The sequence below is a fragment of the Notothenia rossii genome, assembly GCF_949606895.1.
Source record: "Notothenia rossii genome assembly, chromosome: 6".
Classification (NCBI taxonomy): domain Eukaryota; kingdom Metazoa; phylum Chordata; class Actinopteri; order Perciformes; family Nototheniidae; genus Notothenia; species Notothenia rossii.
In genome coordinates, this window is record NC_136909.1 from 36,185,746 (window position 1) to 36,206,705 (window position 20,960).

The following is a 20,960-nucleotide window of genomic DNA, read 5'->3' on the forward strand; positions in this document are numbered from 1 at the left end:
TCACTCTTTTGTCTTTATTCTACATGAAAATGTTAGAGATTCCATTCAAATCTGTTGATTATTCAGACCTTCCTCAGGTTAGGAATAGTATGTTGAGTTTTGAATGCTAAATGTATATCATTTTCTCACAGGATATAGAATGAGACAACACAGTTTGTATCCATTGTGTATGAATGCTTCAGCTCTTCAGACCAACATAGTAAGATGTGGTATGCAGCCTAGGTCTGGTCTGTATAATAAAGCAAATCTGCTACTTTTATATTGTAGAATTTGTTCAATTAAAGCAGTCTTTAATTGTTTGTCCTAAACATAGCCATATATGCTTTTGAAATGTAACATGTGTTTGAATAAATAACAGTATACTAAAATTGTGCATCACCAGCACTTTATCGATCCCAAATTGGGAAATGATTTAATGCAGCAGCAGTTTGTTCAGGTATAAAAATATTTAAAGTTGGAATACAGTATAAACTACACAACACAAGTGTAATGCACAGCAATCCATAAGAGAAGTCAGATATGTTCATGAAAACCCCCTAGGAGACACCGACACTAACGTGACCGAGTGGACTCCGGAGCTTGCTGCATGAGTTGCACTGTATGATCTGTGGTGTAGTGGTCTGTCACTCAAAAACTGAGTAGCCAATGGGGACGCACCCGTGAAAGTCCCGCCCAACTGTGATGTTTGTGTCAGAATCGAAAACAAAAAAATGAGGGAGCGCAAACGAGAAGAGCTGCAGCGAGAGCAAAATTCTGATCATTGAGAAAGAAGAAACAAGATTATGGAGCTATTTCATGGTCATAAGTTTTGATCATTCAAAAAAATAGTTTAAGTTTTTATCCTGAACTTTGAAAAATACAATGATGTATTCAAAATAAAAATAAGTGTTTGAAATCATTTTTCAGGTTGAATATTATTTTTGATTCAGTTCAGCAATTTTTTCTTGAATAAAATATTTATTTTTCAGATTTCACTTTTATACATATTTTGATATTTGAATCCTTATTTTTTTTCAGTTGCAGATTTTGCGTTTTCAGATTCAGAAATCTTGTTTTTTCAGGTTTCACATTGCTTTCCACCTTCAGATCTTTTTTTTTTCGCTTTCAGATCTTTTTTTTCGCTTTCAAACAAAGTTTTTCAAACTCAAAAATAAAAACTCCTAGGGCCTGGCATACACATGCGTTGACATCACATTTTTGGTCATATGACCACAGTCGTTAATTCTGCTGAACTGGGGCCTCATGGCCACGTATGTGGGCACTTACACTGCCATCTGGTGGTGTCAGAAGAGTACAACACACTACGGTACAAATTCAAAATGGCGGCAAACACAAGGGATAATTCAAGTGGTAGCTCCAAATACAAACCTCGACAAGGTAAGAAGTCCTATCATATTTCAAGGCTTTTTCTGATTTAGATATTTTTCAAAGCGTTGTACGTTTGTCATGACATGCAAATTTGACAAAAAATGTGTAAAAATAACAATTTGGTATGCCGCCAAACATGATGTACACGTATGTGTACATAGGTACTTAGGTTGGTCGAAAATGCTAATATGTTAGTAAAAATGTGCACAAGTAAAATAGCTTATAGCTAACTCTGGTGCAGCTAAAAAGCTGTACATTGTCCCAATTAAATAAATAACAATTAAATAACTAAATAGATACATACATACATAAATTAGTTGGGTTGAAAATGTTAATATGCTAGTACAAATGTGCCTTGCTATAGATCAGGGGTCGGCAAGCATTGGCACGCGGCACCGTAACCAGTGGCACACTAGGAATAAGTGCAATAAGTGTGCAAAATATTTAAATTGTATTTTCGGATCCTGAACGAGATTCCCGTTACCTGCAGAAGGAAGCCATGCACGCAACGCAGCCCCGCTCTCTTTATCTCCAGGTGACTTTCTGCCGCTTTCCTCCGTGGTGCAGTGCTGATCGTTTCACCACGGAGGAAAGCACTTCACAAATTGCAGTACCTATAAGGAGCTGTACAAATGCCGCAGTTTTTGCGTGGCTGTGTATTTAGTTGAAAGCCCAGTGGCGATCTGCTCATCTCTCATCGAAATAATATGCTACAAAGGGGCGGACTGGCCATCTGTGTGTTGAACTTTCCTGTCGGCTCCCAGACCGTAGTTGAGGAGGGCAGAAGCAACAAGCTTCAGGTTCAATAACCCACTTTAGCTTAAATGACTGGAGAGAGGCGAGCACTTCTTGGGAGGCCGTTGCATTTATTTAACTGTTCTTCTGTTTCACAAAATACATCACAGACGGACCTCTTTTTTTCTGCTTCCTCGTTTCACTTCCAGAAACATACACACTTTCCCTTACTGTCGCTCTACCATCCACAAACACACATGCACAAGCCACACCCCTCTCTCTCTCTCTCTTAAAGGGACAGCGATCTCATCTCACTCTGCATGACCCTAATATCATAACATGTGTGCTCTGGAGAATCACAAAACGGACGATCGTCCTTATTATTATGCCGTTTAAACCAATTATTTAAATGTGTTTGTTAAATTCGGCATCATGTAAGTTGCGCTGACAGGTCCACACACTGCTTCCCCGCAGCGAGGCTCCCCCGCCCTCCTGCTGATAGTTGACGAGCGTCAAGCTCCTCAAATTTTAGGCAGGGCCTCAGGGCTAGGTGAAGGATAGGAAGCAAAATGCATATTTACAACACTTGTTGACAGGTTCAGGGACAGGGGCAGGGACAGATACAGATTCATCCCGCACTCCCAGACGGCACCGTCAAACTCAGCAGATCGAGGCTGATCGCTCAGATGATGAATCGGAAGAGCCAAAACTAGGACCAAGCACTCAGGGACAGCACAATAAAGGTAATTGTTATTATTTTAGCATGCCTTGAGGGTAAATCTTCAAATTTCCTATAAACGTCCACTCAGATTCAACTACGTTATGCACCAATACACCTCAGTGAATTGCTTGCATGGGTAAAAATATGTACCGGTAACTTACTTTGCAATAAGTACTATTTTTATTCTGATTCTGGTTGTGCAGGACGTGGGTTGCGCTGGAGGGCTACTCCATTGACGCCAGACCTTACCCAGTTTGAGCATGAGGACGAAACTGAGCTTGACAGAAATGGCTGGACCCCACTAAGCTATTTTGAACAGTATATAGATAGAGATTGTGTACATGTTCATAAAGAAAAGGGCATTCCTATTTATTTTTTTACATGACTAATGCAACATTTCACATAAGCCATACTGTAACTGTGACTGTCCAAAGGGGGCAAAAATGTTTGGGTTTTTTCATGTTGTTTTGTTTTTTCACATTGATGTTCAAAACACATACAATAGTAGCCTGCTATTATTAGATGCAACAGTGACTATGCAAAATGCTTTGAATGTTTTATATTTTATTACAGGTATATGATGTCTTCCTGCAACTGTTTGTAGCATTTTAAATGAGCCGTACTGTAGTAGTGACAGTCCAAAAGGAGCAAAGATGCAGTGTTTTCATGTTGTTTTTACTCTCAGATGTTCAAAACATGTTGCAAAACATGCAAAATGATGTGTGTATAAGTTATTAATACATGCAAAAGCAGCCAGGAAAAAACTGCTGCATTCAAGGTGGAAATAAAAGAGTTTTTCACTCTATTACAAAAAGGAGACTTTAATGTGTTTTATGAAAATTCAGAACGGGTGTCCACATATGTGGACATCATTTTTCTCTAAAAGTACATCATGTCAAAAAATGATACTTCGTTTTTATACTTATCAGGTTCCAATAAGCCCAAATAGCAAAGAGAAATAAAAAATGCATATACAAAAACAGCTTGGGTCTACAAAATGCCTCTTGAGGGCATGAAGCAGAGGTCGGACCAAGTCATTGTTTTGCAAGTCCGTGTTGAGTCACAAGTCTTCGCCCTCAAGTCCAAGTCAAGTCTCAAGTCAGGATGGGCAAGTTCAAGTCAAGTCCAAGTCCTAAACTTTGACAAAACGAGTCTTAAACAAGTCATTATGTGCTTTTCACCAAATGTAATGACATCTATACATTACAGAATAATACTTAATTGTCAAACTGCTCTTTATTAGTCACATTAATAATTTAATAATTAATTTTCTCTCTGCTGGTAAAGTAACGTGTTTTTCTTCTATTTTAAGAGGGATCAGTAAGGTAAGGCTACCGTGACGGTTTGATTCAGAAGGAGTTTAATGTGCAAGATCCCTGATGTTGAGGTGACCAGAATGTTTATTTCCACTGTGTACAACATGTTATAAGGGACCCACAATCTATCTTTATGCAAGGGATAATGTGCAGCGAGGCAGTCTCTATGGGGAAAAGAACACCTGAATCTAGATCCCTCTGCAGGTGGTACTTTAAGTATATTTTGATACTAATACTTTTGTACTTTTACTTGAGTAACATTTTAAATGCAGGACTTTTTATTGTAACCGAGTATTCCTACACTCTGATACTTTTACTGAAGTACAAGATCTGAACTTCTCCCACCTCTGGCAATAAATCCTGAGTGGTTACCAAAAAACCCTGCTCTGAAGGTTATTTTCATCTTACAAATCCTGCACTCAGCTTTGCTTTCTCCAATATCATTGAAATGCAGCCAGATGCTGCTTCTTTTTTCGGTTTTCGCTCATTTCTTAACTTTTTACATTTTGTTGTTTATACCTTTTTTAAAACCATTTATTTTAAATATTAAGCTTCTTCACTATTTGTTCTACTCTTCCAGTTTAACATGTCACTTTGAAGTGTTCAACAAAGTCATTGCAATGCATTTGAGCTTTAACAATTTTGACTCATGTCATTTCACTTTTCTGCATTTCTCCGCTAAGTTCAGCAACACTCTTACTTGGTTTTTGTAGTTTAAAGCAGCAACAGAGACCATTCAGCTAATAAAATATTCAGATTTTTCAGCTAAATTTAGCCACAAATGTTCATAGTTTACAGCGTTCACACGCATTTTCAGCAGGAAACAAGGGGAAACCCCGAAAAAAAAATAATAAGGCCTCTTTAATAAGCAAATCATTGTAACACAGGTTTTAAACAGCTACTGACTACAAATTAGTATAAAAGCAGCATAAAGTAAGTTTCAGGCAGGGGGGAGTGTGTGGGAGAGAAACTCCCTCTGGAGGGAACTTTAGGATTTTAGCCTTTGCAGACCATTAACATGCACACAAAAACGTATATAACACACTACAGGAAAGGGAAAATCCCAACAAGCATAACAGGGCCTCTTAAATACACTCTTTAACGACACCTACATTTGCAGAGACACATTTGCAAATAGAAAAATAAATAAAGATATGGAGATTTATGTTCACCTCTGTTTATATCTTTCTATACGAGGCCTGGTCATCAACAAGGTCTGGGACCCTAACTACTCTTACCCCCTCTGTAAACACTAAGGTTTAAGTGTATTCACATCATGTGAACGAATATTGTTCATTTTAATATTGCCAACATCCTTTGCATATTTCTGTTAAACACTACCCCTTCTTAAATCAGCAAAGCTTTCCACTTTAAATTCCAATACTGCACATATTTTATTTTACCCGGGTATATATTTTGTGTAAATATGTCCCTCTGTTTTATATGGTTTAAAAAACAATTGTAATAGTTCTAGTCAATTTTCGTACAATTGTATTTCTCTCTATGTGCGCACCATACACACCAAGCAAATGGTGAGACACCTACATTTCATCCTGGGTTTCACAAACGATGTTAAACTAACGTGATCGTGTGCAGAGTGTAAATGCAGACCACAGAGAGGGCCTGGAGGTTGCAATAGAGGACTGATCCCTGACCTGGAAGAAGGATCCCTGAGGCGATGCACTCCATCACGCGGCGCAGGCCCTCCCCTGGACCCAGGGGCCGGTTACACGTTGCCATGGCCTTTTCACAGATCAGCTCCAGAGGCTGCGGACATAGAGAGGACACTCAACAAACTAAAACAATTCCAGGCACGCGTCTGGCCCTGGACACAGAGCTTACGACACTTGTGTAGTTTACAGTTTGTACGACTACTGAATGTGACACCTTGATGCTTCATTCAGATTCTGTGGAGCCACCTACCCATCCTTTGAGAGGCTGCCACCCAGCCAGTCTGTTGCTCATGTCTCTGAAAATCCTCAAGACGATGACGCCAGACTTGAGATCTGTGACTCTGGCCTGAGGGGACAGACAGACAGAGAGACAAACAGAACTGAGTGTCAGCAAAAGGAGCAACACAGCAGAGCAGCACACATCAGAAATAGGATATTTATTCAAGCTCAGAGATAGTAGAACTGCAGCGCCTAAAGAAGCATTTTGCTACAAATACTGTTGTGAGAGACTGCACTTGATATCTAATTTGATAATGTTCAATTATCTTTGTTTGAGTACCTTTATTTGCTTTTAGGAAGACAAGTTATACAACAAAACATACAAGTTATGAAAAATGGATTTAAAAATAATAAAAAATAAATATAAACACAACCCAATCAAGAAAACCAAAGAAGAACTCCCCTACCAAAAAAAATATATATATATACATTAAAAAAATCTATATATATATTTTTATAATAAACACTTTTTAAAAACATACATTTCGAGAATAGTTAGATATTAATAAAACTTAACCCAAAAAGTAACAACCAAAAACACAAACCTCTACAATAAATAAAAAAATACCTTAATTAATATAAATAAATAGAAGAAAAAGAGGAACAGTGTGTTCAAAACATACCTAAAAATCTATTTGTAATATCATTGTATATAATCAACAAAACTCATTCCAAACAACAACAACCAAAACAATAACCTTCACAATAAATTAAAATCTATAGTGATAAACATTGTATCGAAAAATACATTCTTAAAAATTAAGTTGTAACATAGTTGTAAATGAACAAAAATAAAACCAAACCAGAATAACCAAAACAAGAGCCCCCAAAACAAATAAAAAAAGTGATAAACATTTCATAAAATATATTTATTTATGCTAAATATAGCATAAATAAATAAAACATTAAGAATATAAAAGTAGAGAAATAATGCTTAAAATGCTGATAAGTCTAATGCTGCGTTCACACCGGACGGGATGCGATAGCATTAGAGTCTTCTCATTTGGAATCAAAGAACATCGAGCAGTATTGTTTTTTTGTTATTGTGAGAATGTAACCCAAGAATACACGACAGGTGTAAAATGGGGCCTCTTTAAAATGAATCAAGTAGTATTTTCAAGAAATTTAATGTTTGTTCCAATACTGATGTACAGTACTCTATAAAAAGCATATACATAAGCACTCAATGCTGAGTCCTCTACCCCCTGCACTCAACTGTGAAATGCTTTTAAGTAGATTTCTGTGTCAGGCATCCTGGTCATGTATTGTAGTTCAATTATCCCCCCCCCATGCTTTGCCTCTTTATAGGGAAACTAGTCATTTTTAAGCCGTGGCAAGAGTATTATATGGTTGACCATTATGACAAATGTTTCACTGGACATCTCTGCACTTAGTGACATGAATATACATGAACTAATAAAAACCAATGGAAATCCCCAAGATGACCCACATGAAATCCAGTGTTTATCCAGAGAAAGTGTAATTACAACCCTGGTCTCATGTTCCTAAACAAATTAAAAGGAAGGAAGCTTGAAAGATTGCATTTCAATTCTACATTTTATTTTAAAGATTGCAACTACTCCTAACTCATATAATGTACTGTATAAAGTACCCTATCTTTATATTTTGTTGGTCAATCATAGTGTTTACTAACTCATTTTGTATTTGATAGAGATGCTTTATAAATATAGGTTTTTCTACTAGATATGTATTGATTTATTATTGATATTTGTAATTTCTTTGTTAATGTATGTCCAATGCCTTGTTAACCTGCTGCTATAGCCAACATAATTAAAATAATAAACAAAGCAAATCTTATCTAATCTGATCTAATTGAATATTATCTGATGCATCATAATCTAATTTAATTTAATCTAGTCTAATTGAATCTAATTAAATTAGGGTTGAATTAATGTAATCTAATTTTATCTTATTTAATTGTATCTAATCAAGTTTAATCTTATCACATTTTATTTGATTTAAATGTGTATAATTCAATTTGATCTATTCTAATTTAAATAAATGAAGTTAAATGTAATATAATTCAATCTAATCTAAATCAATCTTATCCAATTAAATCTAATCTAATCTGATGTAAACCCGATCAGTTTTTATCGAATAAATTCCTATTTAAAATCAATTGATCCAATTTTGTCTAATCTAATTGTATCTGATTTGATTGAATCTAATCTAATATTATCTTAAAGATTATGACATTAACAGTTTATGTTTATTTTTGACCTCAAGTGCAATGAATCCATCCTCATTTTATATAATCTATTATAATCTATTCTGATCTAATCTGATGGAAATTGAAGACTACATCTTAAAGATGATGACATTAACATACACAACTAATCAAACTAGAGACAATGGAGACTTCTAATTTTCACCAAATGAATATTCCTCCAAATACAGCAGGTGATTTAACTCGGGTGCTTTCATTTACAGCGGATTGGATGAGAGGATTGCCACTAAGGGCACTTGCAGTGATTACAGGGGTGGAGGTCCTCGGCTCATAGTAAACCCGCGTGATTATGATGAAAGAGAACCGGCCTTGCTCTGCTTCACCTTTAGAGCAGCCCTTCACTGTGGTATTACTCTGCATCTGGTTCTCCTTCCCTTAGGGAAGCTGCTCACCTGCCCTTGACTCTCCTCTGTCTCCCCAGCGCTGGATAACTCTCAGCTCCTCTGAAACATGATTTGGTTAAGAATCTCTTCATGACCTTCAGTTACATCGCACTCTGCCAAGTTCTTCCTCCAACATTTCGACAGAACAGAAACATTTTCCTGCTGTCTATTCTCTTCTCTTACCTGCCAGTTAATGTGCTTTTAAGGATTTCAGTTGCTGGATATTTGTAATGCGCACACATTGCTTTACTACCACTATTTATGATAGGTAATGTGAACTTAAATTTTAAAAAAAAATAACAAAAGAAAATGCAAATGAATGCATGTTTCTATCCACTTCTGTCATCATCAACATTAGGAGTTCAGTGCATTCAAATAATGCCATTAGATTAGTACAGTGGCAGACCGGGGCAGATGCGCTCAAACACCTACATTAGAAGAAACTTGCTGCACTTTAAAAAACTATGAAAAAAATTAATAAATAAAAGATGTGCCAAAACACATGCAAATGAGGTAACATCTTCACCAACTGGACAACACATGGGCCCATTTAGAAAACATGCAACATGACATACTTACAAAACACTTACAATTATGAAACAGGCTATTTCGGCCGACAGTGACGGCTGAGGGTTTGCAGACCATTCACATTCACACAAACCTAACACACTACAGGAGAGGAAACAACCTCAAAAAGCATAATAAAGCCCCTTTAACTAGCAAATCATTTTAACACAGGTTTCAAACCGCTGCAGCCTACACATTAGTATATAAAAGCAGATTAAAATGTCTGCTTCATTTAAAACCTGTTATTATGTAGTTATGTTTTTAACGTTAATGCTTTAACCCTTGCGCTTATTCTGGTAAACCTAAGACGTAAAAAAGAATGAACCCAAATTAACCACATCAACAAGTTGGACAAAACATCCTCCTGTAATTCCAGCGTGGATGTTTACCATGAATTGCATGGCAGTAAAAAAGCAAATAAAGCAGAAGAATCTGCACAAGCTATTGCACTGACTGGAGACCACTGGACATTAGTACCTCGATGTAATGACACACCTAATCCACGGCAAATGGAAACTTGACTCAATTGCTTTGACTGCCGAAGCACGGGCTAGCCAGTTTGTTGAAGTTGCACGGGAGTTAGACATCGTGCTCATAATAGAATATACCACCACCAGCATATGTGCTAAGTACCGGTAGGATGAATCATGATGAATCACAGAGTATTATTGTGATTAACGGGATTATAATGTCTAATCGATTGACAGCACTAATTTAGATATATTATTTTCTGACAGCACTTATATATATATATATATATATATATATATACTGTATGTATATATATATATATATATATATATATACAGTATATATATATATATATATATATTAGTGGTGGGCCGTTATCGGCGTTAACGTGCTGCGTTAACGTGAGACTCTTGTCGGCGATAAAAAAAAATATCGCCGTTAATCTATTCTCAAAGTTGGGTTGGGAGCTGGGTCTATACTACGCAAGCGATGATGACTTTCACCTTGATAATTTAGCGCGGATGTATACCTAGCCGAATTGCACTGTAGGGGGCGAGATCGAGTCTTTGACCTGTGTTTCTTCTACTGTCTATGGATCTGACCCCGGTCAAATCAGCCACATTAAACGTGACATGCTAACATGGATACAGCAGGAATGAAGCCGCGGGGTTTGCTTCAGGGGACATTTATTTTTAAGAAGCTTCCCGATGGAAACCTCGACAAAAATTAGGTTGTTTGCACCTTGTGCAATGCGGAATTAGTTTACTGTAGGAGTTCATCCAGTCTCAAGTACCACCTAAACGCAAAGCATCCCTTAGCTAATGCGGAAGATGCCGGGCCGAGCACTGATGTAGCGCGGGGGAAGACTCGTCGTCAAACAACTATGTTTGAGTGCAACCGAGGCAAGCCCGTCAGCACAGCTCTATCAGCCAAGCTAACTAGTCTCCTCGCTCAGTGGATTGCCACCAGCTGCAGGCCCATTAGCGTGGTTGAAGATGACGGGCTCGAGCTTGTTCTCCAGGCGGCCACAGGTGACCCATCTTACAAACTGCCTGCGAGGCGAACTATCATGAGGAGAATACATGACCAGCACGCAGAAGAGAAAGCTACGAAAGTTGAGAAGATGGTAGAGGCGAGGTCTGTAGCACTGACTGGGGACCATTGGACGTCCGTTAACAACGACAACTACCTCGGCGTTACAGTACACCTCATCGATGCTAGCTGGGAACTTCACTCCTTCGCTTTAGGTATGCTACGTTATGTCATTTTAAATTACATAATTTAATTTTGTAGCCTTTTAATTACCACCACGTTATGTTTGCTTCTTGATAATTGCTAGTTGTTTACTACTAGTAGTGAAATTATTCTAATTTACTTTGTCTGTCTTTGTCAGTTTGTGATGCATTTTGGAAACTGGAGATGAGCCCCTGGTCTAATGCACCACCTGGCTTGAGAAACCCGTTCTCAAAGACTTACTTTTAGTCATTATTTGGGTAGCACACATATTCTGAATGCCTTCGGCAGAATTCAAATGAGCCATTTTAATCTAGATTAATCTAGATTAATTCCAAGAATACAGTGAGATTAATCTAGATTAAAAAAATTAATCTATGCCCACCACTAATATATATATATATATATATATTGAAGTTATCACAATGAAAAAAGCAAATAATGTTAGCCTGTGAAACAGCTGCTGCCTACAAATGAGTACATCTGAAGCTTTTAAAAAGTCTGTCTTCATTATGTGATTGTGCTTCATTGTAATCAAATGTGACATTCACTGCATACTCAGGGTCGGACTCAGAGAGTGATTGTGTCATTGGTCCAGATGTGCTCACCTGAAACCACTTGGTGTGTCGGAGTGAAGCCAGAGCAGCCCGGCACTTCTGCCTGTCCAGGACCCCTTCCTCCTCCTCCTCCTCACCCTCCTTCTGTTTATTGTCCTCCTGCTCCCTGTCGTCCTGATGGCCTTTCTCTGGAGAGACGGACGGGGTGAGACGGGACAGACTGAGCGTGACCTCCCACACTCAAACAGACACACAGGCAGCGGGGTTGCTAATTATTAGTCAAACCCACTGATCTGACCGAATGAGCTAAGGGGACATTTGAGAGGTTCTGTAGATGTGGTTGTCTTTTTTGGGAGAGGGGGGGTGGGTTTCTCATGCACAAGGCAGGATCTTTCATGACATCGACAGGAGGAACCGGAGTAGACGTGAGCACATGCCGCCCGGCCGGAGTCTCACTCTAGATGCAGATCAGTGGCTGGAGGCGATGGAGCACGCCGGAGCATTAGTGTGTTATCAATTACAGCGCAGGACGAAAATGAAAGCATGGCGAAAACAGGGGGCCAAAAGCCAAATGAAAGATTATAATAACACTTTGGAACAGGGACACGTTTGATGCAAATGGAAATTCTGGCTCATTAAGATTGGGGAACAAATTCCCGATTTCTTTTTCCTCTTGGTTTCCCTTTAGTTTTTTTCGTTTGCTTTTTTAGCAATTCTACTTGAAGAGAGGGGCAGTCATCCCGCTTAAATAAAAGAAATGCTGCAGTTTTCTGGGGTGCCATGCTAGTATTTTCAGTCTTGCAGGGCCGGTCAGATGTTTATGTTTGACTGACACAGTCTCTCCACACGGGTTCCTGTGGGGGAGCGCTCCTGCCAAGACTGGAGGCGAGCCATGGGAGAACGACAGCAGAATAAAGAGTGACAGCCGATGACAAGGACAACATAAACATCTGAGTGAGAACGCCACCCTGGAAAGAAAGTGAAGGCCGTTTGTTCTCGGGAGCGGCTGAGGGGTGCCCGCTGTGGGACAGTCAAGCAGACGAACAAATAAGGGTGGGAGGAACAGACTGCAAACCACACTGCGGAGCTCACTGGTGACGGCTCACAGGCTATCAGTGAATCATCAGGAGGGAATCTGCGATAGCGAATTGAAACATTATCTTCAGCCTGCCAAGTCGCAAATATTAGATGATGATAAATGTGTCATCAGTGTGGAATCAGTGACATTATGGTTCAACAAACTCTTCTCTAAGGAGCAGCAGCCAGCCAAGATTAAATCATGGCTATTTTTTACCAGGCTGACAGTAATGCTGACACAGAGCATGTGTGTGTGTGTGTGTGTGTGTGTGTGTGTGTGTGTGTGTGTGTGTGTGTGTGTGTGTGTGTGTGTGTGTGTGTGTGTGTGTGTGTGTGTGTGTGTGTGTGTGTGTGTGTGTGTGTGTGTGTGTGTGTGTGTGTGTGTGTGTGTGAGAGATTCATCAGTAGTAATGTGAGCGGCATGTGGTTTGGCAGTCTGTTGCTGAAGAGACCGTGTGAGAAGCTGAAGAGGATGGAAGAGGTGGAAGACAAGGAAGGAGCTGATGAGACACAGGGTTCGTCCAGTGTCACTCCTCCTCTAAGACCTAAGATTTAGGATCCTTTATGTTCCGCCCCTGGGAATTCTGGGTAAAATATCTACCACTATTAGTGGCATTGGAAGAGTAAACTTCTCTAATTCGGCACTTTCAGGTACAATCCAAGAGTTTACCTTTGTGCACAAGAAGACTCCGAAACAAATGTAATTGAGAATTGAAGGGAAATCACATAAAAAGCCATTATATTACGATTTATTTCCGAAAAAATACTTTGTTGCAAAATACTTTTGTCTAATTTTATTCTTGTAAATGTATAACGTTTTGAAGGTGAAGCTTTTGTCTTGTGCAGTAATTCCCTAAGTTTTGGACCCAAGTTAATACTTAAAAAGATAAACATTAAAACTGTCAGGGATTTTATTATACCTTTTTATAACTACAACCTAAGGACTCGCGAGAGTGCCATGGGAATAAATATAGAGCATCTCAGTTTTAAATATTAATAACATTTTATATATCATTATTAGTTCTATATATATATATATATATATATATATATCTATATATATAGAGAGAGAGAGAGAGGATAATGTGTTGCTTCAGCAGAGATGGTTAAGCAGCACACTTGCTTTTTAAGGCAGCTTAAAGGTCGGGTCAAGGTTAAAGTCCAACAGTATGTTTAATGTCAATAATAATGGGACTTTCATATAACTGCTCATATGAAGTATATATATGTAAATTGAATTTTTTTTAATGTCACAGCCCTTATTTGCTTATCTACTTACATTGTCTGTCCAATCACGTTTCATCTCGCAAATTAATCCATCCCCTTCATTCACAGTTAGTCTCTTTTTTCGATTAGCTTTAATTTAAATATAATTATTTTTAAATGTTAAACGTGTAGGCAGAGGGCTACCTACAAATTAAATTAGATCTAATTCATAGCAGCAGCACTCAGTCAGGAAACACTCAATTATGTAGGTGGTACACTCAAGACTCCATAAAATAAGATACTAAGAAATAACCTGAATATGGTAATTAAAAAAACAAGATTACTCCAGCTCTTTTGTGAAAGATGGGGAATTTTTTCAAGTATGTATGCATTCATTCATTTATTTGGCATGATTGATGCTTTTCAGAACCTGTTTCCCAGAGGCACGCCATAAAGGAACCATCAGTCACAGGTCAACACCACAGACAGATAAGGACAACCCCTACTAAATTCTCCTCGACTTCACCAGCTTGGGTGAATTTTGATTAGTGACCAGGGGCCGTATTCACAAAGGATCTTAGGGCTAAAAGTAGCTCCTAACTGGCGAATTTAGGAGAAACTCCTAAACATAATGGGCGTGTCAGTCTTAAATTTAGGACTCCTAATTTGATTCACTAAGAGCAATTCACAAAGTATTTTAGGCATAAAAGTAGCACCTAAGTTTAGGAGAGCTTAAAAGTCCTCGAGAGGACTCCTAACTCAGTAAGACCTATTCACAAAGAATCTGAAAATGGCTGCGAGACGAAATGTTTTGGAGACAATGGAAGACTGTGAATTGATCAAGAGATATAGGCTAAATCGTGAGGGTATCAAACTTGTTGTGGAATTAGTGCGGGATGCAATAACATCCCCGACTAACAGGAATAACCCGATTAGTCCGGAAATAAAATGTTTGGCAACACTACGATATTTAGCAACAGGGAAAATGCAACTTTGCAATGCCGACGATTTAGGAATATCGCAACCATCAGTCAGCCGTGCCATAAACCAAAGCATCAACGCGCTCTCTAGACCACATATCATCAAACAGTTTATCCGGTTTCCTTTGGACAATCAACAACTACACAGGATCAAAGCCAACTTCATGGCAATTGCAGGTATGCCCGGTGCGGTCGGTGCTATTGATGGGACGCACATAAAAATAATTGCGCCATCAAAAGATGAGGACGTGTTCGTCAATAGAAAGAAAGTACATTCCGTCAACACGCAGATTGTTGTCATTCATCATGATAGGGGGGCTTTAACGGCGGTATGGGCTGTTATTGAAAGTGTTTAAGTGCTGGAAATATGCTCATTGGATAATAGTTTGCAGGGTGCTTTTAATTGCCTCCTTGATTTAATGCAATTTACGTATTTGTATTGTTTGCTCTCTCTCTTTAACGTGCATATACAACGTCATTATCGTGGTCTGCACAAACTTGTCATCATGCGTGTATTCTGCTAACTGCACTGTCCATAACTATTTGATAGGAATACATTTCTAGCCTAGGCTATTTCCTTGTTTTAGTGGGCTCGTTTGTGGGATGTTGCGGATGAGTTTCACCGAGACCGCCTGCTCTGAACAACCAATCACCGTACTGACCGCTTCTAAACTCATGCACGAGAATCGACGTAATCCATAGCAACGGCGCGTCACTCTTAGTTCACTCTTAGTGATTTATCCTTAGTATGAGTAGGTCTCAGCGGCTTTGTGAATAACTTTTAAGAAAAAACTCCTACGTAAAATGTTTTAGCGCGAGTTAGGAGCACTCCTAGCGGTAAGATAAAATGCTTTGTGAATGCGGCCCCTGGACATCACATTAACTTAATTAACACCGTTTTTTACAACATGAAATTATGGGATGTCATTTCGAGCCAATGCAAATTGAACACCAGAAAGGGGTCATCCCCTGTAATTAAAGCAGAGAAGCCGGAGTCATTTTTAGTCTATGTGCTCGGTAGTAGACATGGACCAGAATTTCATGGTGACCCAGAGAGAAGTCCAGTCAAAAGAGGAGAGGGTGGAGGGGGGGTAAGAGGAGCATGTCTGAGGGGGGGGGGCGCCTCGTCAGCAACGGGGCCGCGGAGAAGTGTCAACCCACACAGCGCTGACCTGCGGAGCTACGGCAACAAAACCAACAGTCAGTGAGCAGAGGCTATAGCTTCACACCAGGGGTCAATTCAGAGCCAGAGGGCATCAGTTAGACTGTTACTCACCACTACAAATAAATACAGTAAAAGTGTGAGTTATTTTGATCAATAACTGTTCCTGGTGTGCAAGAACTTTCCAAAAATGGATACAATTAACTGGGAGATTTGAATCTCTTTCATGGGATCAGCTGATCTGTTAAAAAGCAAAAACAACCTCTGCCTAAATTAACGCTGCCCAATAGAGTGGTGCAGGAATGAGTCCTAAAACCCAGATTATTTAGTATTTCTATTACTATTAAGAGAAAATGTCAGTAAATGCTCTGTTTTCGCTGTCTACCTTTCTCTTCTTTGAGTGCGCCATTTGAAATTCCTCTCTTCTTGTCTCGTCTTTGTGTGTGTTTGAATCTATCGTGCTGACTCACTGACTGCACCGATTTGATTGGCTGAGTAGCGTCACCTCTTTAAAACATTAAACAATAACTTTTTTAAATCTTTTTATCTTTATGTTTTAAACATTTTTTAAAAACATTTTCAACATCGTGGATAAATCCTTATATGCTCCCGGCAACACACTGAACGTCAACTTTGCCTAACACCCAGCTCCTTTTCTTTAAAGATTCATTCTTTAAATTCCTGTACTATAGTCTGATTATTGGATAGCTGAATCGTCTTTCTCAGATGCAGGATGATATAGAAGAGGACACCTGGGACAGACGTGTCCTTTTCCCCCAATCCCAATCCAGAACAACCCCTGTGGAATCATCCTTCACCGGCCATCTGCTATTTCCCCTACACTTGACCCAGAGCCATATTGTCCCTTCTCCCCTTTTGGCCTCTCAGCTCTCTCAATGTATCATCCTTCCCAATTTTCTCCGGGCTCTCTCCCACATAAAGCTCAGGCTTCATAGCACTTTTATACCTTCACATTGCCTCTATATAATCCTTCCTCTCAGCCCTCTGTTGGCAGGAAATGGTTCAAATAAAAACAGAGCAAGCATCTTCTCAAACAGGAAGCATAAAAGGGGGTAAGGCATAGGGGGCAGAGGGGATGAGGGGTCAATACCTTCTTCTGTGGGGCTGTGTTCCTCCCTCATGGTTAAGGAGGAGAGGGTGATCTTCAGCGTGAGTCGAGGGTCTTTGGTGTTGCGGACCCGGATGGCCGCTTCGGAGACGCACGACTGCACCTCAAATTTGTCCTCTGTCATTGTCTGCAAGGCAAGGCTCCACCATTAATTAAGAAACGAAAATAACAGTGGAAACATTGACTGCTGCTGTGTGTGGAGAACGAGGCGCTGCTGTTATACTCTGTTTGGGACAAGCTGTTTGAACAAGGTCAGTGGCCTACACATAAAATACTTGTATTTACAGAAATGTACTTTATTTGCCTTGACAACAGGCATTTAATTGCAACAACTCATATTAAACCCCAATGAAACCTGCAGTGCAGTTCAGAAGCAGACTTTTAAATTTGTTTGTAAAAGGGCGTTACTCAAATGTCAACACACTTTCAGTCCATTATACGAACACAAATATTTCTTCAGATTAGCAACATGGGTACTGTTAGAGAATAATTCTCCCTTACTCCTAAGATATTTCACCTTTTTGCCTGTTGACATTTATGACCAACCCTGACTCTGTTATCTGTCTTAAGGAATGTGCTGCTCATGATGATATTCCCAGTTTATGACCGGTCAACTCTCGGTCACAAATGGTTTATGGTTACAATGGCTTCGAGGCCATTAAGAGTCAGACATTTGATTCAGCGCCCCCAGATGTTTAGGCTATCTCCAGTGTTCCCAGATGTTTACGTTATCTCCCCCAATATGTAGATTACTCTCTGTAAACCATTTAAAAGGTCTAGCAGGAGAGAGGCGTGGCAGAATTGATGTGGCAACCCGCTCGTGCAGTCAGAACCTCTGGCTGCGGTGACTTGTGATGTGAATTCTCCGGCCGATACTTGTAATAAACCACCAGTGCTTGACATCAAAGCTCCAACTCTCCTCGTGTCTCTCTGAGTCCTGACTCTCAACTGCTACAGAAGTTTACCTTACAGGTACTGCTAACTGCCGGCTAATGACCCCATCAACAAGCAACGGTAAGAATCCCAAAGAGTACAAACCCTGATTTCCTATGCTTTGGTATGATAAGGGCCAGAGGAAACAGCAAAAGGCACACAAACTGCTGTGTTTACCACCACATTTCATTTACAGCTTGAACCCCGGCTGTTATTGCCAGCACGCCAAACTATCTTGCTTTTCCGATTCCCGTTTTTTCCGCTGCCAAGTCCTCTATCTCTCCCTGCGAGGAATGACCCCCATCCATCACACCTCTCCCTGTCAATCTCTCACAGCTTAGCCCAGGAAACTAGAGCTTCAAACGGTTTCCTCCGTTTATGATGAAGCCGACACTGCAGATATGACAGGTAATTAACTGAGAGGGGGGGCACAGGAAGCACTGTGTACGTCGACAATGTTAGCTAGCAGATGCTTAAAGAGGGGGGTGGGGCTCTGTTGAAACTCATCTGAAGGGTAGAGATCTTATGATAACCCACAAGGCTCATAGTGTTGCAGGGAGAAATCACAAATAACAGTTAGTTCTGTAAAGAGAGGGTCCACATGCTCTGAAGATTGGGCTTTACACATGTCTGGGAGACAAGACATAAAACTCAGTGCCACTTCCTGTTTCATATCATATGCACTTCAAACCATCTCCTATCATTGACTCTTCTTCTACTAACCAAAAAGCATCCTTTGATCTGGTAAAAGAAAGAATACAAATCAGTTTTTCCTTACAGAGAAATTATTTATTTCGCCCAAGAAAATGATTCATCATTATTCTGGGGACAGGAAAATGTCTTACTCAGGCTTGATCTCTTGAACTGGTTCGTGTTGCTAATTAATTCAACTTGTTCTGCAGTCATACAAAGGTTTTAAGCAGTATTTGATTTTGATTGTATAATATGTTTTAATAAAAGGTGGGTTAAAATAAAAACAACACACTAGTGCACATCACAGGTATTTTTGAGATGGTTTTCCTTTAATAACTAAACATTTGTTTGTAATCTAATGCTAATAATCCCCGTTATCAAGAATTCTATCTTTACTCTTTAAATTCTGCTGTTCAGAAGTAATAGAAGCTGCCATCGAGAACTAAGGATGTATAAAGAAAACTGCATACAGCGTCTGAGGCGGGCCGTCGTTCATGTCTATGAAAGTTGCTCAGTGACACATGAAGCCCAAAATGGAGTGACTATAGATCGAAAAAGTACCCATATCTGGGCCCATAGAGCATGAACACTTGAGTTTTTGTTCAGCCTCAGATCTCTCGATATGGGGCTCAGTTAAATTAATGGAGAGGGAAAATGTCTCCCACAATTGGTGCACTTTTACTTTATTGGAAAATTAAATATTCTTCTGATCTGTGTTGTATTTGTTTGGCTGTGTAGACCATCCCATTGGACTAGGGATGATCATTGATAACATGTTATCAATAAAATGCAATTATTGATTAATTATCAATTGCCACGTAAATTACGCCCTTTTTTATAGTAATTGTCATATATGGTTGTTTATGGCAAGATATAACAATTTAAAAAGATAAGGAAATATTTGATGGTAGTGTTATTAAAACCTTATTGGCATTAATAATGTATTATAATCTGCATAAAGCTACGATTACAAAGTTAATAAATCGTAATTCCCTTCTATAATATTGTTTTAATTGTCATCTACTTTTACTTATCTTAAATTAGGCTTAAGGACAGGGACATGTATCACTTAAATGTGTAAACATAGTGACAATTTGTGCATCATTGCTGAAATTCCACACAACCATAAGAATGTTAGTCTTTTTTTTTTTTTTAAACCTTCTTATTACCGTACATTATGTCTATGTAAATGTGCCATTAGTATTATTAATCTGATCTTCAGGTATGTCTTTTTTTCATGTCACCTGACAGAGTTCTTTTGTCACACAAAAATAACTTTCTGGTTGTTCTCTGTGGACAAGTATTTCCACTGAAGCCTTTTAAAGAGCGCCAAGGTTGGTTCTTCTGTGGTGCTTTGATGGCTCATTCTGGATGCACAGTGCTGAACACTGCAGTGCTGCAGGTGGGCTGCGGGTACCTGGATCTGCAGGGGGAGGTTGGCGCTGACGGTGTATAGTAGCACTTTGGTGGGTTTCTCCCTGCACATCAGCACCAGTTCCAGGTCCATGTCTCCTTTGATCAGCAGGCCTTTGGCCACCAGACCGACACGCGTCACCCCGCAAAGCGCTGGCGTGTGGTCGGGCCTGAGGGAAGATGGAGTACAGCCAGCATCAGATTATTCTGTTAACATAGAAAAGCTGACACAAATACAGTAGATGTTGAGAACTATTGCAACTATGGGGTGGTGCAGTAATCAGTCCTAAAATCCGGAAATCAAGTCAAAGTTTTATTTTTAACAGTTGTTTGGTCAGGAGGCTAAAATAAGATAATATGGGTTGGTAGTATATAAAGTGGTGCAGTAAAGTCCTACATCTGGAAGTTACCATTTAAGCCCCTCTGGGTTTCCTCGCCTCAAGGCTTTTTTGACAGAAATAAGGTCTCTGGTTAACACAAGCCTACGAGATGTTCACGTTTTGTTCTACGACATAAAACGTGTCAATAAATACCCTTCTCATAAATGTCCGAAGCTTCTATGTTTCGGTTGCTAACAAGTAACAAGTGAGCAAACCGTGTATCATAACACAAAACAAAGGCAGACTTTTGCTAACTGATGGTGATTTAGACTGTGATGTTTTTAGTTTATAGCCTAGTGTTAGCTTGTTACTTCTGGTGATTGCATTTATGCTTCAAAAATCATAAATGTGTTGGAAATATGTGAAGGTTATCCTGCTGAAAACAATATATAATAAACGTGTGTTTGCCACAGATACTGGAACATTTAACACTTTA

At 39.3% G+C, this 20,960-nt stretch overlaps 1 protein-coding gene across 8 annotated transcripts in view; it reads right to left on the reverse strand.

The window, feature by feature from the left end:
* The window catches only part of LOC307043957 (spermatid perinuclear RNA-binding protein-like), a 140,475-nt gene that overhangs the window by 46,380 nt on the left and 73,135 nt on the right, over positions 1–20,960 (reverse strand). For all 8 annotated transcript variants that reach the window (XM_079688927.1, XM_079688928.1, XM_079688934.1 and 5 more), the window contains 5 exons: positions 20,149–20,314; positions 17,088–17,232; positions 11,603–11,739; positions 6,064–6,159; positions 5,796–5,907 (listed from right to left, as the gene is read on the reverse strand). In XM_079688927.1, coding sequence (XP_079545053.1) covers positions 5,796–5,907; positions 6,064–6,159; positions 11,603–11,739; positions 17,088–17,232; positions 20,149–20,314 — 656 coding nt within the window. The remainder of the gene's footprint in view (positions 1–5,795; positions 5,908–6,063; positions 6,160–11,602; positions 11,740–17,087; positions 17,233–20,148; positions 20,315–20,960) is intronic.